Source organism: Colobus angolensis, unplaced genomic scaffold (assembly GCF_000951035.1).
Source record: "Colobus angolensis palliatus isolate OR3802 unplaced genomic scaffold, Cang.pa_1.0 Scaffold271, whole genome shotgun sequence".
NCBI lineage: Eukaryota > Metazoa > Chordata > Mammalia > Primates > Cercopithecidae > Colobus > Colobus angolensis.
Window position 1 is genome coordinate 1,513,589 of NW_012115944.1, and position 24,151 is coordinate 1,537,739.

The 24,151-nt window shown below is 49.5% G+C and overlaps 2 protein-coding genes across 7 annotated transcripts in view; both read left to right on the forward strand.

Moving 5' to 3' along the window:
• The window catches only part of KCNH6 (potassium channel, voltage gated eag related subfamily H, member 6), a 26,778-nt gene extending 14,716 nt beyond the window's left edge, over window positions 1-12,062 (forward strand). For 2 of the 5 annotated variants that reach the window (XM_011947936.1, XM_011947939.1), the window contains exons 7-13: window positions 1,092-1,291; window positions 1,429-1,681; window positions 5,286-5,479; window positions 6,646-6,730; window positions 7,317-7,479; window positions 8,150-8,336; window positions 8,681-9,821. In XM_011947936.1, the coding sequence (XP_011803326.1) occupies window positions 1,092-1,291; window positions 1,429-1,681; window positions 5,286-5,479; window positions 6,646-6,730; window positions 7,317-7,479; window positions 8,150-8,336; window positions 8,681-8,974 (1,376 nt within the window). In that variant the 3' untranslated portion in view covers window positions 8,975-9,821. Of the gene's footprint in view, window positions 1-1,091; window positions 1,292-1,428; window positions 1,682-5,285; window positions 5,480-6,645; window positions 6,731-7,079; window positions 7,188-7,316; window positions 7,480-8,149; window positions 8,337-8,680; window positions 9,822-11,880 lie in introns of those variants that run through there. The other 3 variants (XM_011947935.1, XM_011947938.1, XM_011947934.1) reach the window with 3 other exon arrangements.
• A 1,438-nt stretch (window positions 12,063-13,500) lies between these two features.
• The window catches only part of DCAF7 (DDB1 and CUL4 associated factor 7), a 37,232-nt gene continuing 26,581 nt past the window's right edge, over window positions 13,501-24,151 (forward strand). For both annotated transcript variants that reach the window (XR_001002419.1, XM_011947940.1), the window contains exon 1: window positions 13,501-13,897. Coding sequence is in view for 1 of the 2 variants with exons in the window: in XM_011947940.1 (XP_011803330.1) it covers window positions 13,760-13,897 (138 nt within the window). In the remaining variant the exon portion in view is untranslated. The remainder of the gene's footprint in view (window positions 13,898-24,151) is intronic.

The window sequence follows — 24,151 nt, forward strand, 5'->3', positions numbered from 1 at the left end:
AAAAAAAAAAAAAAAAAAAAAGAATTTTTCGACAGTGACAGCAGAGTATTAAACCAAATGCAGGCCTCTTAGCATGCGGCCCCATGTGTCCACACGGGTTGCACACATAAGCCAGCTCTGCAAACCCTTTACAAAAGCCCACATTTCATTCCCTTCTGAGCCCAGTTTACAAAGAACGAACCCAGATAGTGCTAAATTGCCAGAGGGCACACAGCTAGGAAATGTCGGAGTGATCCGATCCCAGCTCAGGGGGTCGGCTCCAAGGCTGTGCTGCTCTCTATCCCTGCTCCCAGCTGCCTGCCTCCCAAGATACCTGGTTTAGGAACACAAGAGGCAGCATGGAATTTTACACATAGATTGAGTTGTCATGTTCCCAGTATTTAGAGATGTGAAACCCCAAAAAAACAAAAACAAGGGAAGAAAATGGATGAAAACAAGAAATTGAGATTGCTCTTTTTTGTTTTTGTTTTTGTTTTTTTTTTTTTGAGACGGTCTCATTCTCTTGCCCAGGCTGGAGCTCAGTGGCACAGTCTTGGCTCACTGCAACCTCTGCCTCCTGGGTTCAAACGATTCTCATGCCTCAGCCTCCCGAGTAGCTAGAATTACAGGTAGGCACCACCACGCCCGGATAATTTTTGTATTTTTTTGGTAGAGACAGGGTTTCACCATGTTGTCCAGGTTGGTCTCAAACTCCTGACCTCAGGTGATCTGCCCACCTCAGCCTCCCAAAGTGCTGGGATGACAGGCCTGAGCTACCACACCCGGCAGAGAGTTTTCTTTTCATTGTATTTTTACAACTTAAAGGAGAAAACAGATCTGAACTTTAAAAATCCATTGCCTCCCTTCTTTCTTCTCGGGTGTTTGACCGCTGGGCCCAGTAAGATGCCAAGAGGCACAGGGCATAGGGAGGAGGGCAGGAAGCCTAGGGGCCTTTGTTCCCCATGTGCCCTGGCTCTGCCCTGGTCACTCCTGACTTCTCCCTGGACAGAGGGGTTCCTCACCACGGGGCTGCTGGAAAGAGGAAGGCCCGGGTAAGCCCAGGCCCAGTGGAGCCGCGGAGGAGCTCACGCCCCTCCCCGCCCCACCCCCAGCCCTGATGTACGCCAGCATCTTCGGGAACGTGTCCGCGATCATCCAGCGCCTGTACTCGGGCACCGCGCGCTACCACACGCAGATGCTGCGCGTCAAGGAGTTCATCCGCTTCCACCAGATCCCCAACCCGCTGCGCCAGCGCCTGGAGGAGTACTTCCAGCACGCCTGGTCCTACACTAATGGCATTGACATGAACGCGGTGAGCTCCGCCACTCTGGCCAATGCCTGGGGGAGGCCAAGATCCTGCGGGGGCGGGGCGTCCCCAGAGCCCTCCCCACCCTCTCCCCCAGCCCCACCCCGGCCGCGCCCCGCTGGACTTGGCCGCCCGCCTTGCAGGTGCTGAAGGGCTTCCCCGAGTGCCTGCAGGCTGACATCTGCCTGCACCTGCACCGCGCGCTGCTGCAGCACTGCCCGGCTTTCAGCGGCGCCAGCAAGGGCTGCCTGCGCGCGCTAGCCGTCAAGTTCAAGACCACGCACGCGCCGCCTGGGGACACGCTGGTACACCTCGGCGACGTGCTCTCCACGCTCTACTTCATCTCCCGAGGCTCCATCGAGATCCTGCGCGACGACGTGGTCGTGGCCATCCTAGGTGGGTCAGGCGGAGTGGACCAGGCCTGTGTTGGGGATTGGATGGAAGGGGGCGGGATTGAAGGTGCCCTGCCCGGGTCACCCTCTTCCTGATGAGGATTTTACTTCTACTGGTCAGCCACGTGCACAGCATGTGCCCGGGAGAGATATATACCCAGCTTCCTGAATCCTTAAAACAACCCTCTGCCAGAGGTCCCATTTTCCTGAGAGAGAAGTTGAAGCTGAGGGAGATGATGCTAGTCTGTGCCCAGGCAGGGATTCCAGGGCTGCCAGTGTGACTCAGAAACCCAGGCAGGTCTTCCTACCTTTTTGCACTCTTGGGGAGTTCAGGGAGAAAGGCCAAAGGTCTCTCTGGGTGGAGGGGGATTCCCTGGCCGGGGACCCCAGTCTCATTCAGTGCAGACACAGGGATAGCCAGATACTTTGGAGGAAGGGTATGAGCACCGGGCAAGGGGGACAGACAGGTCACAAGCAGCCTCCTCTGCCACATGCCTGCTGTGTGACCTTGGGCAAGTCACTTTACCTCTCTGAGCATCACAGGGTCCTCTCCTCGATTCTCATCTTCCTTGCCTGCCCCATGACTTCACCTCCACCCCAACTTTAGGCTCGCCCTCCTTTGGTCTCCATGATCTGGCTATCCTCCAGCCCCTCTGGACAGGTAACCCTCAGGCTCCCTTCCCCCTCTGCTTCCTCTGGCCTGCTGGTGATCTGCTCTCCTCTCCTCACCTGACACCCTCCCCTGGGCCTCCTCCTCGCTCCCATGGCCTCAGCCTTCACCTGTGCCACAAGGATCCCCAGAGCTCTGTCCTCGCCCTGCTGTCTCCTTAGACCAGAATATTCCATTTCTTCCTGGGCATGGCCACCTTGGTATTCTATGAGCAGATCAAACTCAATGTATCCCAACCTGAAATCATCACCTTTCCTCAAAACCAGCTGCTTCAGCATCCCGTCACTGTGAAGCATGTGCCCATTGCCCATGCCACAGTCAGCCAAGGGGGCATCCTACTTTGTTCCTGCCCACTGTCCACCAGCCAGACTTGTCCATATCTCCCCATCTCATACCTGTCTCCCTGTCCCTGCCTGGATCCAGCCCTCTTTGGGTCCTTCCTAGAAAGGTGTTGGGAACTCCTTTCCCATGGCCCTATGGCTGTTTTACTCCTATGCCTGTCTTCTGCCTTCTGCCAGTGACCTGAAATAGACATCTGTACATTGGTCTCTTCTGCTCAAGATCTCTCCATGGCTCCCCATGGTCCATGCGTGGTATCCCCAGTTATCCCGATCCGACCACCCTGTCCTACCACCCTCCCCCTGGTACTTTATGCTCTAGTCAAACTACTTAGAGTTCTCTAAATCTCTGCCCTTGCATGTGCTACTACTCTGCCTGGAACGCCCTACCCTGTGCCAATCCGGCAGATCCCAGTTGTCCTCCAAGGCTGGGCTTAGGCATAGGTTTCTGTATGAGACCTTCCCTCACTCCCAGCCTACCTTAGATGTGCCATCCACGGCTGGGGGCGTGGTGGCTCATGCCTGAAATCCCAGCACTTTGGGGGGCCGAGGTGGGTGGATCACAAGGTCAGGAGTTCAAGACCAGCCTGGCCAAGATGGTGAAACCCCGTCTCTACTAAAAATACAAAAATTTAGCCCGGTGTGGTGGCGGGTGCCTGTAGTCACAGCTACTTGGGAGGCTGAGGCAGTGAATTGCTTGAACCCAGGAGGTGGAGATTGCAGTGAGCCAAGATAACGCCACTGCACTCCAGACTGGGTGACAGAGCAAGACTCCGTCTCGAAAAAAAAAAAAAGTGCCATCACATGGGAGGGATGATAACTATTATTAATAATTGAGAAGTTAATCCAATTTAAGTCTCAGTCAGAGACATAAAACCTCTCATTTTATCCTGAGTAGAAACAGATATTAGATCAGAATCTTTCATCTACTGGAAAACCATCACATAATAATGTTGCCCAGATTTCAAGCTTCAGGGTTTTATGTGTGGCCCTAGCAAGCCCCTTCCCTCTCCAGGCCTCAGCCCTCTCTTCTGTGAATGCCCTTTGATCCTGTTCTTCTGTGGGGACATGTCCCAGCCTCCACCCATCCCTCTGTGCTAAACTGTTAGTGCCACTTGCACAGTGTCACCAGGCTGAGGGTGCTGGACTTTCTAGGGGAGTGGGAATCAAAGCAGTCATGCTCCGTGGCACCCTGGCCCAGGGCTCTCCACCCCTGAGCCCTGACAGTGCAGTGCTGATCACATGCCGTTTCTTCTGCCCTGATTGCCTTTATCATGAGGGCCAGTCCTTGTTTCTCTCCACACAGCCCCCGTTTCTCTTCCTCTGTAAGCTCCCTCCTCTCTGCCCCCGCCACCCCTGGCAGGAGGAGCCCCTCCTTCCTCCATGGCCCCTTGGTTCTTCCTGTTTCTAGGGCTCTACAGATCATGCTGTAAACTTGTTGGCTGCTTATGTACCTATCTTGCAGGGATTTGAGGGGGTCCTTGTGGGTGGCACAACATCTTATATCCTTTGGCCAGCACAGCACCTGGCACCAGGAGGGCCCAGTACCCTTGCCATATACCTGAGCATCACCCATGTCTACCCTGGAACGTCCTTCCGCCTTGCCTTGCATGGACCTAGTCAGGTGCCTCTTGCTTTTTGTTTTGTTTTGTTTTTTGTTTGCTTTTTAGATAGAGTCTCGCTCTGTCGCCCAGGCTGGAGTACAGTGGTACAATCTCAGCTCCCAGCAAACTCCGCCTCCCAGGTTCAAGCAATTCTTCTGCCTCAGCTTCCCAAGTAGCTGGGATTACAGGCCACCATGCCCTGCTAATTTTTGTTTTTGTTGTTGTTTTTAGTAGAGATGGGGTTTCACCATGTTGGCCAGACTGGTCTCGAACTACTGACCTCAAATATTCCACCAGCCTCAGCCTCCCAAAGTGCTGGGGTTACAGGCGTGAGCCACTGCGCCCAGCCGCCTGTTGCTTTTTGAGTCACTTTCTCAAGCATCACCTCATCTGCTTCCCTGAACAGTCCAGTGGGGTCGGCAAGGCAGATCAGGTTTTACCCATTTTAGAGATGAAGACTCTGGGGTCCAGACAGGGGGAGTAACTTGCCCAGGCTTCCTCCACCAGGGCCATGCTGGTTACCTGGCCCCACAATCAGGAGTGGGAAGACAAAGAGAAGCCTCTGGCCCTGCCCTGGCGGAGTTAGGTGCTCAGGCCCTGGGTTCCTTGCACCCTGCTCCACAGCACCGGCAGGCCAAGCAGCAGGAAGATGTTGAGACAGACATTGAGCCTTTAGGGTCCCTTCCTGCCCACTGTGCCAAAGAGTGTGGGCTACAGGAGGGAGATTCTGATGGAGGGTGGTTCTGAAGGGCCTGGAGACAGTAAGAGGAGCTTGTGCAGCTCAAAGGGCACAGGAAGAGAACAGCCACCCCACCACCACCACCCCGCCACCCACAGCCAGCACATCCAGCCATGGATCACTGGCAGGGCTCGATCCTGGGCAGCAGGCCCCAGCCTAGAAGGATGTCTGAGGTTGGGGGAGGTCATGGTCAAAGGACTCTCATAAGGGAGCATGGAGCCAGACCCTGAAGAAACTCCTACCCCTCTGGCTGGCAGGGAAGAATGACATCTTTGGGGAGCCCGTCAGCCTCCATGCCCGGCCAGGCAAGTCCAGTGCAGACGTGCGGGCTCTGACCTATTGCGACCTGCACAAGATCCAGCGGGCAGACCTGCTGGAGGTGCTGGACATGTACCCGGCCTTTGCGGACAGCTTCTGGAGTAAGCTGGAGGTCACCTTCAACCTGCGGGATGTGAGTCAGGGCCAGGTGGGCCAGGGTGGGTAGAAATGCCCAGGCAGCCTGCTGAGGACTGGGCCTGCCTGGCCTGAGGGCACCCATCTAACCAACGCCCTCCCTTTCAACCCCATCCTGCAACCTTTGCCATAATTTCTTCTGTGCCTACCATGGCTGGCGTCATGCTAAGTATGAGGATAGCTACTATTTATTAAGCACTGACTATGTGTTAAAGGTGGGGCTTCTTTTACATGATCTCCTTGCAAATGGTATTACTATCCCTATTTTCCAGATGAGGAAACTGAAGATTAGAGACAATAAATAAATTGGCCAAAGCCATTCAGCTAGTAAATGGTAGAGCCAAAATGTGAATTTAATTTGTCTGACTCCAAAGCCCAGGCATTCCCACCACACCACACCAAGCTGAAAAGGAGGGTGCCTCCCGTCCAGAGGGCTCACAGTGCCAGGCACAGGGGCTGCCAAGAGGTGACAAAGCTGTCTCTCTTCTCATGCTTATCCCTCAGTAGAGGAGATTTTGACAACTCAAGAAAAATAAAGAGCCACAAAGTTAATAGCCAAAGTCGCAAAGGTATAAAGGAGAAGCCATGTGGAGATCAAGCTTGCCAAGGAGTGGGACAGCCAGGACCGACCTGGGAATGCCCAGAGCAGGGTATCACAGAGGAGGGAACTAATGGGAAGAAGGCAGTGTGCACCTGGCCAGGAAACACAGAGCCCGGGCTGTTTCTTCCCCAGTGCCCCTGCCCCTCCACCTCGAGGGAGGACTCTGCTGGTGTGGGCCCTGTGCCCAGTTTCCTGAGCATGGAGCTAGGTGGACTTTCTGGCTGTGGACAGCCCTCCCCACACCATCCCCTCTCCTCTTCCTCAGTATCTCCCCTCCCCCCACCCCCACAATCTGCACAGGGGTCACCTGGTAAGGACTCTGCCTTGGGGCCCCAGCCATCAGGCGGCCAGAATGCCTAGCAGCTGGGCACCAGGACAGGAGGGGTGTGGTCTCTGCGGCCTGGGCCATCTGCAGGAAGCCACCCAGGGCATCGTTGCTATGCCCAGCTGCTTGTCACTCTTTCACCTAGTTGTGACAGCACCATGGGGTGAGGGCAGGGAAGAACAAAGAGGCCCCATCTCAGTTTTGGTTCCTGTTACTTCACCCTCTTGTTTCCCACAAGGCAGCCGGGGGCCTCCACTCATCCCCCCAACAGGCTCCTGGCAGCCATGACCACCAAGGTTTCTTTCTCAATGACAACCAGTCAGGTGAGCAAAGCTAGCCCCCGCCCCCACCAGCCCGCAGCCCCTGCCCAGCATCCTGCCCCTCCCATGTCCTCTCTATCCTGCCTCCCCAGCGCCAACCCCTCCATGAGTGGAGAGGGGCTCCCTCTCTAGACCCAGAGCTGGAACCTTTGCCCTGCTTCCTCCCCAGTCTCCCAGCCCTGATGGCCTGTGTCCTCAGAGGCAGAGTGAGGGCTCCATGGTTCAAATGCAACCCTCAGGGGTGTATGGAGACTAGCCAGCCCCCTGAGGTTCCACACCAAGGCATCAGGGGGCCACTGGGCTGCAGCTCCCTGGGCAGTGAAACCAGTGCTAAAAGTCCTCACCCTGCCAGGGTCTCCCCATGAGCTGGGGCCCCAGTTCCCCTCCAAGGGCTACCACCTCCTGGGTCCTGGGAACCAGAACTCCATGGGGGCAGGAGCTTGTGCTCCAGGGCACCCAGGTGAGGAGTGCCACTCCTCATACCCTGTGTCCCCAGGGCAGGTAGGGGGTGGGGGACGGGCTCTACTGAGAAGGGTCAGGCCTGCGGAACCAGCTAGGCCCATCTGAGACTTCCCTTTCCCTCCTGCAGATGCAGCCCCTCCCCTGAGCATCTCAGATGCATCTGGCCTCTGGCCTGAGCTGCTGCAGAAAATGCCCCCAAGGCACAGCCCCCCAAGCCCTCAGGGAGACCCAGATTGTTGGCCTCTGAAGCTGGGCTCCAGGCTAGAGCAGCTCCAGGCCCAGATGAACAGGTGAGTGCGCTGTGGCCAGGGCTAGGGGCTGGGCATGGGTAGCCCCTCCTAGTGACTCAGAGACATCACAGGGTGCCAGGTGGGTTTTAGAATGGGGCAGGCCATTTAACTGCAGGTCTACCCATGCCTGTCCCTAAGCACGGTTCCCCTGATGACTTCCCCTAGCGAACTCTGGAACATGCCAAGGGAGCTTCTCAGGGGAGGGGCACAAGCATGTGCAGAAACAAATTCCACAGGTCCTGGGAAACGGAAAGGGGGTGTGTCCTATGGATGGCAGGGCTGTGGTGGCAGAGTGAGGGCTTAGAGGCAGAGCAGTCTAGCTTCAAATTCTGGCTCTGTTCCCTACCAGCAAGAGTGTGAGCAAGTTACTAAACAGCTCTGAAGCTAGTTTGCCCTTTTGTGAAATGGGGATAGTTAGAACATCCACGTCAAAGCATCTTGGGGACTGAATGTTGTCTGCTTGGTGCCTGCTCACTGGTGGTGTTAGAGTCAGGGGTGTACTGGGGCAATCTGGGCAGGGGCTGAGGATCCCAGTAAGGAAATAGCTTCAGGTAGGCCCCAGGCTGCCATTCCACCTAGCAGGAACAGCACACAGGCTACAAGATTGACAGCCGTCCTCAGGAACTGCTCTTGCCAGCCCTGACCCTGACTGTGGGGTTCTGTCTGGCAGGCTGGAGTCCCGCGTGTCCTCAGACCTCAGCCGCATATTGCAGCTCCTCCAGCAGCCCATGCCCCAGGGCCAAGCCAGCTACATTCTGGAAGCCCCTGCCTCCAATGACCTGGCCTTGTTTCCTATAGCCTCGGAGATGACGAGTCCAGGGCCCAGGCTACCCCAGGGCTTTCTGCCTCCTGTGCAGGTAAGAGGTGAGGGGATTCCCAGGGACTTACCTAGAAGCAGCTGCATGCCTTCCCTAGCCCGACTTGGTCACAGTGTGGCATCAGGCCCAGAGCCTCTGTGGCCCCAGAGCAGCCAGGGCTTCTGCTTACCTCTTTTATGATCAGAGTCATGATAGGGTTAGCCTGGGCAAGGTGCTGGCAAAGCCCAGAATGTGACTACAGAGCCTGCAGCTGCGGCCAGGGCAGCAGGACCCTGAGGTGTGGGAAGGTCAGGTACAATTTTTGCCTGAGCCCATCCCTGAAGTCAGGGTGGATTAACTTGTAGCCTGGCCTGGGGTGCATCCCTCTTTCTTGCTCCTCCCAGACCTCAAGCTATGGAGACTTGGATGACTGTAGTCCAAAGCACAGGAGCTCCTCCCCCAGGATGCCTCACCTGGCTGTGGCAACGGACAAAACTCTGGCACCATCCTCAGAAGAGGAACAGCCTGAGGGGCTCTGGGCACCCCTGGCCTCACCTCTGCATCCCCTGAAAGTACAGGGACTCATCTGTGGTCCCTGCTTCTCCTCCCTCCCTGAACACCTTGGCTCTGTTCCCAAGCAGCTGGACTTCCAGAGACATGGCTCAGATCCTGGATTTGCAGGGAGTTGGGGCCACTGAACTCCAAGATAAAGACACCATGAGGGGATTGAAGGTGGGCAAGGTGAGAGTTAAGGGTCTTGAGGAGGTGGCCGGGTGCAGTGGCTCACACCTGTAATCCCAGCACTTTGGGAGGCTGAGGCAGGTGGATAACAAGGTCAGGAGATCAAGACCATCCTGGCTAACATGGTGAAACCCTGTCTCTACTAAAAATAATAAAAAAAATTAGCCAGATGTGATGGCGGGCACCTGTAGTCCCAGCTACTGGGGAGGCTGAGGCAGGAGAATGGTGTGAACCCGGGAGGTGGAGGTTGCAGTGAGCCGAGACTGCGCCACTGCACTCCAGCCTAGGCGACAGAGCGAGACTCTGTCTCAAAAAAAAGAGGATCTTGGGGAGGCAGACAGCCTCCCAGATGGGCCTCTTCTAATCTCCTAAAGTAGCTACAAACTGCTGATCCAGGTGACCCAGGATGGCGTGGGTGAAGAGGCTCAGGACTTTTCCCAGCCTCCTCCAGGGCTCCATTTAAACAGCAAGCCTGGTGGAGGGTGGGAGAGTCTCAGGTGTGGAGGCAGCTTACAGGATGGAGGGGGCAGTGAAGAAAGAAGCTTCTGATCTACATGAGTACCTTGCTCTGAGCCTCCCAGCTCAGAACCCTCCAGCACCTCATGGCCCAGCACCAAGGCCCAGGGTTGGTCACCATGATCACTCTTACCATGAGACTCCAACCTGGCTGGAGATGGAGGTGTCTTCTGTGGTAGACATGTCAGGACAGACCTCCAGCCCTCTGCTTCTGATGGTTCTGTGACATTGGGTCTCTTGAGGGCAGTGGAGTGTCACACAGCTAATAAAGTGCACATTTCATGTTGGGCTGGGTGTGTCACTTATCTGAAGGTCATCAGGTCTTTGACTGTGCTGTGGCTTTCTCCAAACCCTTCTTGTAAGGAGCTGGAGACTTACCCTCCACCATATCTAGTGTATTGGGGACCTGAAGGTGGTTCTGCTGGGCCCAGAAGCTCCTGGAACCTGGGGCTGTTAGGCCGAGGTGAAGGGAAGCAGAGGCGCTGGCTTGGTGGCCCTAGGGGATCATGACAACAGCCAACACTTCGGTAGCACTCACCCTGTACCAGGCACTGTGCTGACAGCTCTGCAGATACTTGTTCATCTAATCCTCAAAACAACCCCAAGGGGTTGATATTATTATCCCCATTTTAGAGATGTGGGATCAGTAGCAGAGAGACTAAGACACCCAAGCATGAGGGGGAATTCTGAGGTACAGGTACGGTTCTGTTTCCTGATCTAGGTGCTGGTTACAGGAGTGTGTTCAGGTTGCCAAAGAGTGTGTTTCTATGTGTAAATTATACCTCAGTTTAAAAAATAATAATAAAAAAAGAGGCCAGGCATAGTGGCTCATGCCTGTAATCCCAGGGCTTTGGGATGAGGATGAGGCAGGAGGACTGCTTGAGGCCAGGAGTCCAAGGTTACAGTAAGCCGTAATTGCGTCACTGCACTCACAGCCTGGGCAATGGAATAAGACCCTGTCTCCAAATGAAAATTAAAAAAAATCATCCCCATGCCTAACACAATAGGAAAAGGAGGACATAATTTCAACCCAGATGGTCTAGCTTTGAGAGCATATGCAATTAACCACTGCTGAAAAGGACAAATTAACCATTGTCCAAGAACTACCTGGTTATTGCTTTTCAGTCCTTTGTTCCAGTGTTCTGTAAAAGAATTTCAAATATGTATATCCCCCTCATGCATTTTTCAGTTGACATCTGAAATATTATAAAATACTTCAATGATACATTTAAATAAATGCAAAGGATGTAATCTCAAGTGTCTCGTAAATATTGACACTTTATAAAACAATTCCATCCTTCATTTATATTGACCCATTCCTACCCAAATAGCAGTGATTTGAGAGCCACCACCATCCATTTTAAAAACACAAGAAACCCTTCTTTAACATTGTTCTTTTTTCTTTTCTCATAATTCCCACTATTCTTCCCATAGTTTTATCCTACATGTAATTTATTGGTATGCTTCAAAGCCTACTATTGATCACTCTGTCATGTGTTTGCAACACAAATATGTATACAGGCTGGGTGCAGTGGTTCACTCATGCCTATAATCCCAACACTTTCGGAGGATTGCTTGAGGCCAGGAATTCAAGACCAGCCTGGGCAGCATAGCTCAACCCAGTCTCCACAAAAAAATTTTTTTAATTAGCCAAGCATTGTGATGCGCACCGGTAGTCCCAGGTACTACAGGGCTTGCTGGGAGGCTTGGGTGGGAGAGTCACTTGAACCTAAGAGGTCAAGACTGCAGTAAGCCATGTTCATGCAACTGTACTCCAACCTGGGTAACAGAGCAAGACTCAGTCTCTTAAAAAAAAAAAAAAAAAGGTCAGTCACAGGGTGGCTCACGCCTATAATCCCAGCACTTTGGGAGGCTGAGGTGGGAGGACCGGTTGAACCCAGCCTGGCCAATATAGCAAGACCTTGTCTCTACAAAAAATAAAAGGAGGTAGGAGGATTGCTTGAGCCCGGGAGGTCAAGGCTGCAATAAGCAGTGTTTGCCCCACTGCACTACCACCTGGGTAACAGAGCAAGACCCTGCCTCAAAACAAATGTGTATAAATTAATTGACATTTTAAAATTAATTTTTGTAATCTTAATAAGGCTTTAAGGGTTACATCTATTAGTAGTACAGTTGTTCAAAACAACATTTATATTCAATTTTCTAATAAAAACTGAAATTTTATTGGAAATGTAGGTCATAAAAGAAAAAATTTCCTCCCCCAATTAGTTCCTATTATCTGTGGCTAAATATCATTATTTTTTATTAGAATAAGACAAGGTACCGCAAATTTTGTACTTCTTTTTCTTTCCTTTTTAAAATTTTTTTAAAACTTTCCTCTTTACAGGGGATTTCCTTTAGCTGGGCATGGTGGTGGGCGCCTGTGATCCCAGCTACTCAGGAGGCTGAAGCAGGAGAATCACTTGCACCCTGAAGGCGGAGGTTGCAGTGAGCCGAGATAGTGCCACTGCACTACAGCCTGGGCGACACAGCGAGACCCCGTCTCAAAAATAAAATAAAATTAAAAAATGAGGGGGATTTCTTGGTCAGATGTGGTGGCTCACGCCTATAATCCCAACACTTTGGGAGGCCAAGGCTGGCAGATCATTTGAGGTCAGGAGTTCGACACCAGCATGGTCAACATGGTGAAACCCTGTCTCTACTAAAAATACAAAAATTAGCTGGCCGTGGTGGTACACCCCTGTAATCCCAGCTACTCGGGAGGCTGAGGCAAGAGAATCACTTAAACCTGGGAGATGGAAAAATCATTTTCACTAAAAATTATATTTAGTGCCCAGAATGGTGGCTCAAGCCTGTAATCCCGGAACTTCGGGATGCTGATGTGGGAGGCTCGCTTGAGCCTAAGTTCGAGATCAGCCTGGGCAACATGGAGAGATCTCATCTCTACAAATAATTTTAAAATAGCTAGGTGTGGTGGCAAACGTCTGTTGTTTCAGATGCTCTGGAGGCTAAAGTGGAATCGTTTGAGCCTAGGCAGTCGAGGCTACAGTGAGCCTTTATCACACCAGTGCACTCCAGCCTGGGTGACAGGGCAAGACCCTGTCTTTAAAAAAAAAAAAAAAAGTATTTAATGTTATAATCCAACAATTCAATACAAATCTCCTTCAATTTTGATGAAAGCTAAGAATTAGAAACCATTTCTATAAAGGTGTCACTTGGTCTCTGGCCCTACTCCCTTTCAAACTCACAGGCACAGATAGCTTTGGGGCTGGATTAGCATTTGCGTTGGGATCCACGGCGGGGAGGGTACAGGATGGGAACCGACGAAAACAGAGCCAAGCTGGTCAGGTCGGTGCCTACCCCAGAATTCGGGGACATTTCTAGATCCCGCAGGAAAGCGCGGGAGGGCCTGACTCAAGTTGGCCTGGCCCTGAGCGCATCTGCGCCCCTGAAGCCTGGCCCTGAGGCCCGAAGACAGCAGCTTTCGGGTTAAAGGGGCCTTGGGAAGACAGGGGGCACGAAGGTGGTACCCGTTGCGCACAGGCCAGGCTGCCAGGCCGCGGGGCTCGGTCCCGCGAAAGTTAGCAGGTCTTCCACTAAGGCAGAATTGTACTTTTACTCGACAGCATGGAAAGGCCGCTCAGAACAGCAGCAGCAGAGAAGTCAGCGCAGGTCACAGACGGTTTCACGCTCAGACACTTGGCCTAGAACTTGGAGGCCCGCTACTCCAGCACGCTCGCCTCCAGGCCACCCACGCCCCCACCACCCGCACTGTGCCGTTATCTGCCTGACTGACATCTTGGTCAGCCAATGACCTTTGGGGCTGCCAAAGCGCCTGCCTCCGAGAGTTGGGCGGGGCGAGTAGTTGCAATGACAAACATTTAACCCAATAACGAGGAGATTTCACACGCTACGGCTGCAATAACCAACGAGAAGAAAGAATCCTTTCGAAAGGACGTGTCAGGCAACCAACGGCCGGTGGCGCTGCAGGGGTCCCGTGGCTTCCGTTCCGAGAGGGCGGGGCTGCGTCCCGAAACGGAAGGTAGTTGTCGTCGGTGCCCAAGCTGGTTTGAAACTAGGGGTCGGGCTCGGTAGTCGTCGTTGTTTGTCGCCGCATCCCCGCTTCCGGGGTAGGCCGTTCCTGCCCGCCCCCGCCCCTCCTCCCTTTGGACCCTTAGATCTCAGGCCCGGCTCCCCGCCCGACTCGCACCCCGCCCGTCGCAGCCCACTGTTGACCCGGCCCGTACTGCGGCGCCGCCGCCACCATGTCCCTGCACGGCAAACGGAAGGAGATCTACAAGTATGAAGCGCCCTGGACGGTCTACGCGATGAACTGGAGTGTGCGGCCCGATAAGCGCTTTCGCTTGGCGCTGGGCAGCTTCGTGGAGGAGTACAACAACAAGGTGGGCCGGGCAGGGCCTCGGAACCCAGCTGGCAGGGAGCAGGCCCTGGGAGCGCCCTTTCCGGGCCGGAGCCCAGGCCCCAGAACCCTCCTGCGGACTCGCCTTAGGGCCATGGAGCGGTTCCAGTGTCTGGCCCTGTGCTGAAGGTTTCGTACTCGTTGTCTGTCTCATTTAATCCCGGCAGCATTCTTGTGTAGTCGGCAGTGTAGTGGGGAAACTGAGTCACGGTTTTGTGACTTGCCTGGGTCAGGCAGCTATTTCGTGGTGGAAACAGGTCTTAAAACCGGGTTTACGCCCCAAAGATACTCCATTTATTTCTCCCGTGCTCTCCACTCCTGCCGCATTTTTTCGTTGGTGGGCGGGGAAGGGAAGAGGGAGTGGTAGTTGTGAAGGAAAATGCAGATGCTTCTATTGGCGGTCGTGCACTCTTGGCCACACTAGATTTCTACTAAGACGATCTGTTGTACAAGCTTCCCCGCCCCCTACTCCCACCCCCCGGGTACTCATGGATCCTAGCCCTTCTGCCAGAATTACTGTTGCTCTTGCTTCCTGATAACCATTCTCTCTAAAGCAATCTCTTTGGAAATCTTGGCCTGTGGCATGATCCCGCCGTTGTTTCCTGAACACAGGATGACAGGGCCTTATCTCTTGGCTTGTTTCATGCTAGTACAGTTGTGTGACCTTTAGTAGTAGGTCTTGCTGGACATTCATCAATTTGAGAATCCTTTATAGAAGCACGGTGTCGTAGGGGAGCTTTTAAACTGGCATTGCAACATAAACTCATCTTTGAAAGTTGAATAAGTCAGTTGGAAGACTTTGCTTTCTTCCTTTTACTCAATTAAAGTTGAATGATAGCGACCAGAGCAACTGAAAGCTGTGGCTAGTGATATTTAAAGCCACTACGGCCGTATGCCATGAACATCAGATTTAAGAAGAGTAAAACTGGCTGGGCGCGGCGGTTCACGCCTGTAATCCCAGCACTTTGGGAGGCCGAGGCGGGCGGATTACCTGAGCTCAGGAGTTTGCGACCAGGCTGGGTAACAAGGTGAAACCCTGTCTACTAAAATACAAAAAAGAAAAAAAAGAAGAAGAAGAAGAAGAAAACTGTTCAGTGATAAGGCTCATGCAGAGGGAAAAAAGCCAGGTGGTCTAGGAGTGGGTCCTGTCTGGTTATTGACTAGCTGTGAGGTGTTGCACAGGCCTGTTTTATTATCTGTGACCCACAGTTTGCTGTAGGGAAGGGGTTCTGGTTTACATTGAGGGTCTTGTAGAAAAGAAATTTGAATATTTTACAGTTTGTTTACAGTTTTTCAGGAGCACGTTTCTCTAGAGTAGGTCTTCTTTGGAGTCCTCTTTGAGAAGCTGATGAAAGTGATGGATTTTCATTGTCCAGACATTACACATACATGAACATATTTACAAACAAATCCAAGCAATATGCACTGATCTTTAAGTTCACCCATTTCCCGGGCGAGATAGAGCTGCATTTCCTTTCCTCTGATGCTTCTTTCTTCCTTATGGCCCATTGTGGACAGCTGTACTGGGAATGGGATTCAAGATTCTGATGTGGACACCGTGTTAGTAAAATTAAGACCACTAGAACTATTGTTTAAGGATACACGTGAAAAATAAAAAAGTATGTCTTTCAGAGAGCTTAAGTCTTTTCACACAAATTAATGTTTTTTTCTTTTAAGTTTTTCCAGTGTCATGGGGTTGACAATAGTTACTCGTATTCTCCAGAGAGGAGAAACTGAGCCACAGTTAGGCTGCTGGTAGAATCGAGGGAGTAGTCAAACTGCTGTTGCAGGAACTCTACCCCAGTTTGTCCTTTCTTTTAGCAACTCTCTGGAGCTTCCTCTTTGTTCCAGGCACATAGGTAGCATGGCTTAGCAGTGAAATGCAAACTAATAACCCCACTATCAACAGCGTAAGCAGTTAGCTATATCTTAACTCACATGATGTAGGCAATGTGCTGTCTTAAAATCATTTTTGTGCCTCCACCTATCAGTAGGTCAGGGTTCTTAAATTCTGTGTGCTATGATCATCTGATACCAATAGACCCCTTCTCATAGTTATGTTTTCAGATGCATAGAACACGTAGAATTACAAAAGAAACCACTTACGTTGCGCTACAGATATAAACATGTTTTTAGAAGTGGTGATGTAGTCATATGTACTTTTAATAAATTAACGTATTGATTTACACCATCCAGTGTAATTATTAATGTAATTTTGAAGTGGTGACAAGGGTAAACAGCATTTCAAGATGCTTAACTGCACCGTGGTGGGAAAAAATATTTCTCTTGCTGGCAAAGTCACAGATACTCATGCCACTGTGAGCACCTGCCCCATTTGTAATTGAAGGAAATAAAAAAAATTTAGCTAGAGGTGAATGGAAATATGGGCGTGATTTTCCAATTCAAGTTCACAGACCCCAGGTTAAGAAACGCTGCGAGACAGGATTATGTCTAGTGGTTGGTGAGCAGCAAATCCTGCCTTAAAGCAGTGATTCTGAGGCTAAGTTTGTGAGAAGCCCTGCCAAAGAGGTGGTCGACTTTGTAATTTGGAGGAACTTTAGAATTATTGGTTGGAATTTTTAGACCATTGGTTCCTGCTTGCCATGGATAGTGGTCACCAGCAGAGGAAAAAGTAAATGGACACAGCAAATTAACATTGATGAAAAAGGCTAGAAGTGGTCATCTTTTTAGTGTGGAGACATTCACTAAGAAAACATGGTTATAAATTTTAAAATTTGGTATTAACATACTCATGTTTTCCTAACGTAAAATCGTTCCTAGTTGATCCATAGAATTATGTCTATCAACAGTTTAAGAAATTGACTTCCAGGTGTTCCTTTGTGTGAATAAATTTGGGAATTATTGCAGAGTAAAGAAACAGATTCTATCAAATACACCTGAAATAAAAAGCCCCATTATAGGGCTGGGCGTGGTGCCTCACACCTGTAATCCTAGCACTTTGGGAGGCTGAGTTGGGAGAATCACTTCAGTCCAGGAGTTTGATACCAACCTGGGCAACATGGAGAAACCCTGACTGTACAAAAACATTAAAAAATTAGCCAGGTATGGTGGCATCTGCCTGTACTCCCAGCTACTTGGGAAGGTGAGGTAGGAGGAAAGTTTGAGCCCAGGAGGCAGAGGTTACAGTGAGCCAAGATCATGCCACTGCACTCCAGCCTGGGCGACAGAGCTAGACCCTGTCTCAAAAAACAGCATCGTTATTGGTTATTATGTTTCTACCTTCTTTTGTTGTGGTCTCTTGAGGAATAAAGCAGGATTGGTGTTGGAGCAACAGGTTCTCTAAATTTTAGTGTGTGAGAATCCCAAGGGAGCTGCACATTCCTGGGCTCCACCCTTGAAGTTAACAGACTTGGAGATAGGTGACAGACACACTAGTGGTTAAGGGGTCAGATGGCACTCTCAGAACATGGCCCTGGAGCTACCTTGGCATTTACTGGCCAGAGGCAGGAATCTGATCTTTTTGTGTCTGCATGCTCCTAAACATTGGCTTTGCTCTTCCATCCAACTTCACCGATGAAAAAAGCTCTGTGATTAGCCTGGGTTATCTAAGTCCTGCCACTTCCCAGTTTTCTGTTGCCTTGGGCAAGTTATCCTCTGTGTCTCAGTTTCCTCATCTGTAAAATTAGGGCAATAAATAATAACATCTACCTTGTTCAAAGATTAAATGAGTTAATATATGTAATGGACTTAGAAACTCCACCCGGGCCATATAGAGATGTTAGCTGTTATTTAATCATTATCATTACTGTACCTGTAATTGAAATATAACCAAAGAGAATTATATGACTGTTTAGTAAATTTAACTTTTGTATTTTTCAGAGAGGATTCAGGAATAAGAGGTCAGAAAAGTAGCTGAAAAGGTCATTATTTCATTCTCTGCCTTTTAAAGACTGGGGGAAAAATTCCCTGATCTCTTTCAACCCAACTCATTTTGTAGTCTAGCAGCTTCTTGTAGTCAGACTTCAGGTAGTGTAATTTTATAGTTTAAATTCATTTTCTCTTGTTCTACCTGGCTTACCTACAGTAAGTCAGATATAAGAATTTGGCATTTCTCCTGTGTTTTGACAATATCTTTGGTCTTTAGGCCAAAGTACAAAGTACTTTGTACTTTGTACGTTATTGCCCCTCTTTTATTGGGAAAAGCTGGGTAGCAGTTCCTGGGCTTCTGTTTCACTTAAGTGCATGTTTCAGGGTTGGTTTTGAGTAAAGATGGCAGCGTGATTGGGATTTGGTTTGCCCCAGTATTTAACTAACTGACTGCTTGTGCTCTAAGATTTAGCATCCAGAGAGTTTTTTTGAGGTTCTGAGGACAGACTGTAGGTATATCTGATGCTTTTTGGAGAATCCTGGTAGTGAATCTGGGTGGCATGACCACCTTGTACTGGAGACACTGGGATGGATGGTCACCTTGCCAGCCTGTGTTGATTCCTCTGAGGTTTTTAATACAATTACTTTGTACGTTTGGTGCATAATTATGTCGACTCTGGTATTTAATTTTTCACCTTGGTATTTGCAGTTCAGGATTGTCATTCATTTGCTCATTAATTCAGCCAGTGTATATTGAACACATACTCGTGTGTTTTAGGCACAATGATGATACTGGGGAACCATCTGTGGCTTTGTTAGTAGGTGCGAGATTGGCAGGAGTAAACGCAATGTGTTTTGGTACACATCAGTGCTTTTTTTTTTTTTTTTTTTGAGACGGAGTCTCACTCTGTCATCCGGGCTGGAGTGCTGTGGCCAGATCTCAGCTCACTGCAAGCTCCGCCTCCCGGGTTCTCGCCATTCTCCTGCCTCAGCCTCCCGGGTAGCTGGGATTACAGGCTTGAGCCACCGCGCCCGGCCACATCAGTACTTTTAATAGATATTTAGAATGTTGCAGTGTTCCACGAGTCCCTGTCAAGACTGTCAGCAGGGGAATTTAAGACATAAAACTCTTCTGGTTTTAACTTCCTCCTTTTTCTAGACAGTGAGAGGACTCATTCCCTGTTGAGACCACTGGGTAAAAATGATAATGCTTTTTTAAAAGTGCCACTTTATTGCTTTTTGGCCTAATCTTGTTCACATAGGCTTATTGGAGATGCTGTCACTTGAACAAGGAGTGAATCTATGCTCTGTAGGTAGCCTGGCTTGCCTAAGGTCTTGCTGCCAAAGCTGTCTAGTCAGCCTCTGAGCCACAAGGCAAACGTGTGCTGTGCCAGAATTCATCTTAAAGTTTAGTAAGGCAGGACCTTGGGTACCTGCAGGCACTGGTCCTTGGTAATCAGTCAGGAAGAGGCTTGAAGAGAAAGCAAGTAGAAAAGACCAAGAAAAGCTAGCATATATTCTCAGAATATTGTGTTAGCTGATTTTTGTTTTACTAACAATTGTGGGAAAATGTTGCAGTGACTGGAGTGTTAACGTTGATTTGGATAACTTGGGAGCTTATTTTAAAAATTACCTTCACATACACACATTCACCTTCATCTTCTGCACTAGCACTGTGTGTATTAAAGTGGAATACGGCCGGGCACAGTGGCTCATGCCTGTAATCCCTGCCCTTTGGGAGGTGGAGGTGGGCGGATCACCTGAGGTCGGGAGTTCAAGACCAGCCTGACCAACATGGAGAAACCCTGTCTCTACTAAAAATACAAAATTAGGCGGGCGTGGTGGCGCGTGCCTGTAATCCTAGCTACTTGGGAGGCTGAGGGAAGAGAATTGTTTGAACCCGGGAGGTGGAGTTTGCCGTGAGCCGAGATTGTGCCATTGCACTCCAGCCTGGGCAACAAGAGTGAAACTCCGTCTCAAAAAAAATAAGTAAATAAAATAAAGTGGAATACACAGTTTCTTCCCTCAAGGAGCTTATACTAACAAGGTAGACATGGGACTTTCAAAAAAATATATATATACATAGTATAAATATATATGGTATATATATGGTATAAATATATATGGTATGTATATAATATAAATAATGTGTAATTTATGTTGTTATTCATGAAAGTAGTAAAAGTGAAGATGCGGTCATGCCTTCGAGGAGTATTTTATATTTGCTTACTAGGAGACATCATGCATAATAATATTCACAGTTCAAAAATGAGTAAAAATGATCCTGCTTCACAGCCTTTTCAGGAGGATTTGTATCATATTGGAGTAAAGGGTTGCAAAACAATGGTGCAGAAGGGCAGTGGAGGTAGGAGACAGAAGAGGTTTAGCAAGGGTCAGGGAAGACTGTGGAGAAAAAAGTAGAGAGAAAAAGACCTAAATGTCAACAGTAGGATGATGAGAGTCAGATACAATTCTTATCCGTCCGTAATATATAAGGAAGGACAGCAGTATAATGAAGAGCAAACAGGAAGATGTTGAGAAATACTTGTGGCTGCAGATTCCAAACTCAGAAGAATGCAGTTCTCCAAAATAGGATTTTGATGGGCAGAGTCACTCCTTTGTTTGAGACAGAAGAGGGTACACAGGCTGGCATCAGGAGCTTCCCCAAGCCCCATAGGAGATGTTGGGTAAGAGGGGGGCTAAGCTCTAAAAGGAGACATATAGATGTGTCATCTTCTCTAGAAGTGTTAGATGAGGGCTATTGGAGGAGACATTGAATTGTGAGCAGCTTGGTGGCACCTGACTTCACTGGCTGAGGAGATGCAAAGGCTTCCTGTGTTTCTGCTAACTTGGAACATAGTCCTCCTTGAGATCATCTAGGAAGAACTTCCCTCATTAAGCCAAGGTGGGAGGATCACTTGAGGCCAGGAGTTTGAGACCAGCCTGGACAACATAGCAAGACTCTGTCTCTACAAAAATACACAAAAATTGGCCAGGTACAGTGGCTCATGCCTGTAATCCCAGCACTTTAGGAGGCCAAGGCGGGCAGATCACTTGAGGTCAGGAGTTCAAGACCAGCCTGGCCAATGTGGTGAAACCGTGTCTCTAGTAAAAATACAAAAATTAGCTGGGCTTGGTGGTGGGCACCTGTAATCCCAGCTACTCGGGAGGCTGAGGCAGGAGAATAGTTTGAACCTGGGAGGCGGAGGTTGCAGCGAGTGAAGATTGTGCCACTGCACTCCAGCCTGGGTGACAGAGCAAGACTCTGTTTCAAAAAGAAAAAATAAATTAGGGCTGGGCGCAGTGACTCATGCCTGTAGTCCCAGCACTTTGGGAGGCTGTGGCTGGTGGATCATGAGGTCAGGAGTTTGAGACCAGCCTGACCAACATGGTGAAACCCCATCTCTACTAAAAATACAAAAATTAGCCAGGTTTGGTGATGTGCACCTGTAATCCCAGCTACTTGGAAGGCTGAGGCAGGAGAATCACTTGAACCTCGGAGGCGGAGGTTGTGGTGAGCTGAGATTGCACCACTGCACCAGCCTGGGTGACAGAGCGAAACTCTATCTCAAAAGAAAAAACAAATGAACCAGGTGTGGTGGCATGCACCTGTAGTCCCAGCTACTGAGGAGGCTGAGATGGAAGGATCACTTGAGCCCAGGAGGTCAAGGCTGCAGTGAGCCAAGATCTTGCCACTGCACTCCGGCTGAGGTGACAGAGTGAGACCCCCATTTCAAAACCAAAAAAAAAAAAAAGAAATAAATGGAATCAGCACAGTAGCTACAGAAAGATACTATAAGAAAGGATGGGGGCAAAATGGAAAATAAGTGGCAGGTAAAGTACCCATACTAAAAAGATGTTTTTAGCTTAATTGAAAAATAATGGCCAGTCTTACCACTGTGAATTCAAAGAACTTAAGAAAATACATAACTTCAAGCAGAGATGTAGAGGAGTGGGTAAAATAAGGCATGGCGAAGAGAAAATGTAACATCAGCTGGCAGAGCACACAGGAAAGTAGTGGAAGAGAAAACTAAACTTATCACAGAATTAAAAGCCACATTTGAAGCAGAATAAAGGCTGGGCACAGTGGTTCACTCCTGTAATCCAAGCTACTTGGGACATTGAGGCAGGAGACTCGCTTGAACCCAGAAAGAGGAGGTTGCACTGAGCCGAGATCATGCCACTGCACTCCAGCCTGGGCGATGAAGTGAGACTGTCTCAAAATAAAGAAAGAAAGAAACAGAATAAAGATGAACACACAGCAAAGGATAACTTTGAAAACAGCAAAGGATAGGGAGGACAGATTGAAAAATGAAATTAGAACGTAATAGATGCAGAAAGTAAAAGAGATCTGACTTAAGTATAATTGGTGTTCCTGAAGACGAGGACCAAAGAAATGAAACAAACTCAAATATATGGTTAAAGAACGTAGAAATAAAGATTTGAAGTGATAAGTTCAAATTCTATCTCAAGAAAAAGTGGCGCCAAACAGTTGGCACTGAAATATTTCCTAGGAAAATTTCTTTTTTAAAAAATTTATCTTGGCCGGGCGCGGTGGCTCAAGCCTGTAATCCCAGCACTTTGGGAGGCCGAGACGGGCGGATCACGAGGTCAGGAGATCGAGACCATCCTGGCTAACACGGTGAAACCCCGTCTCTACTAAAAACTACAAAAAACTAGCCAGGCGAGGTGGCGGGCGCCTGTAGTCCCAGCTACTCGGGAGGCTGAGGCAGGAGAATGGCGTGAACCCAGGAGGCGGAGCTTGCAGTGAGCTGAGATCTGGCCACTGCACTCCAGCCTGGGCGACAGAGCAAGACTCCGTCTCAAAAAAAAAAAAAAAATTTATCTTATTTTTCATGTGTTTTGTTTTGTTTTGAGACAGTGTTTCTTTTTTTTTTTTTTTTTTTTTTTTTTTTTTGGAGACAGAGTCTAGCTCTGTCGCCCAGGCTGGAGTGCAGTGGCGCGATCTCGGCTCACTGCAAGCTCCGCCTCCCGGGTTTACGCCATTCTCCTGTCTCAGCCTCCCGAGTAGCTGGGACTACAGGCGCCCGCCATCTCGCCCGGCTAGTTTTTGTATTTTTTTAGTAGAGACGGGGTTTCACCGTGTAACCCAGGATGGTCTCGATCTCCTGACCTCGTGATCCGCCCATCTCGGCCTCCCAAAGTGCTGGGATTACAGGCTTGAGCCACCGCGCCCGGCAAGACAGTGTTTCACTCTGTTGCCCAGGCTGGGTGCAGAGGCATGATCCCAGCTCACTGCACTCTTGGCCTCCTAGGCTTAATGGATTGTCCCACCTCTGCCTCCCGAGTAGCTGGGACTACAGTTGCACACTACCACGCCCAGCTAATTTTTGTATTTCTTGTACAGGCAGGGTTTTGCCGTGTTGCCCAGGCGGGTCTCAAACTGTGGGCTCAAGCAATCCACCGACCTCAGCCCCCCAAAGGGCTGGGACTGCAGGCCTGGCACAGAGCCTGGCATCCCTAGGAACATTTCTGTGTTTTAATGATGAAGAAGGAATTATTTGGACATTCAGGCAAAATGATCAAGTCTTCTTTAAGAGGGGAAAAGAAATTAGGCTACCTACGTTTGATGACAGAAGGCCATGGAGCAATGTCTAGGAATGTACAAGTACTGTAGATTGTGCTGCTATAAATACTTGGGGGTATACTTAGGCATATGTGAGGTTTATATGGAAATAATAATGCTGGGGAACACAAAACAATACTTGAAAAATGGGAAGGTATTGTCTTTTCTTGTATAGTAAAGCTTGGTGTCCTAAAGATGTCAGTGTCCCTAAACTTAAGGTGATCCCTGTTTAAAACACCATAGTTGTTTTTTCTAGAGACAGTGTCTCGCTCTGTTGCCCAGGCTAGAGTGCAGTGGTATGAGTATAGCTCACTGCAACCTCAAACTCCTGGGCTTAATCAATAGGTATCTCACTATGTTGCTCAGACTAGTCTTGAGCTCCTGGCCTCAAACAGTCCTCCTGCCTGCCCCACCCAGAGTGCTGGGGTTACAGGCGTAGGTGACCATACCTGGCCAAAAATACTCCAGATTTTTAATAATGGTTTTTTAGAACCAGGCAAACTGATTGTTTCTACAGATAAATGTTACAAACATGCACATATCGTCAGAAAACTTCTGAAAAGGTGGACTAGTGATGGAGATGGGGAACCACCCACCAGATATTAAAACATAATGCAAAGATATGATAAAAAGATCATTTGATACTGTAAGAACTGATGCATAAACAGAGTCCAGAAATGAACTCAGAATACAAAAAGCAATGTAGTCTGCTAAAAGGGATATGAAATGAAGAAAAAATATTTCTTTTTTTTTTTTTGAGACGGAGTCTCGCTCTGTCGCCCAGGCTGGAGTGCAGTGGCGCAATCTCGGCTCACTGCAAGC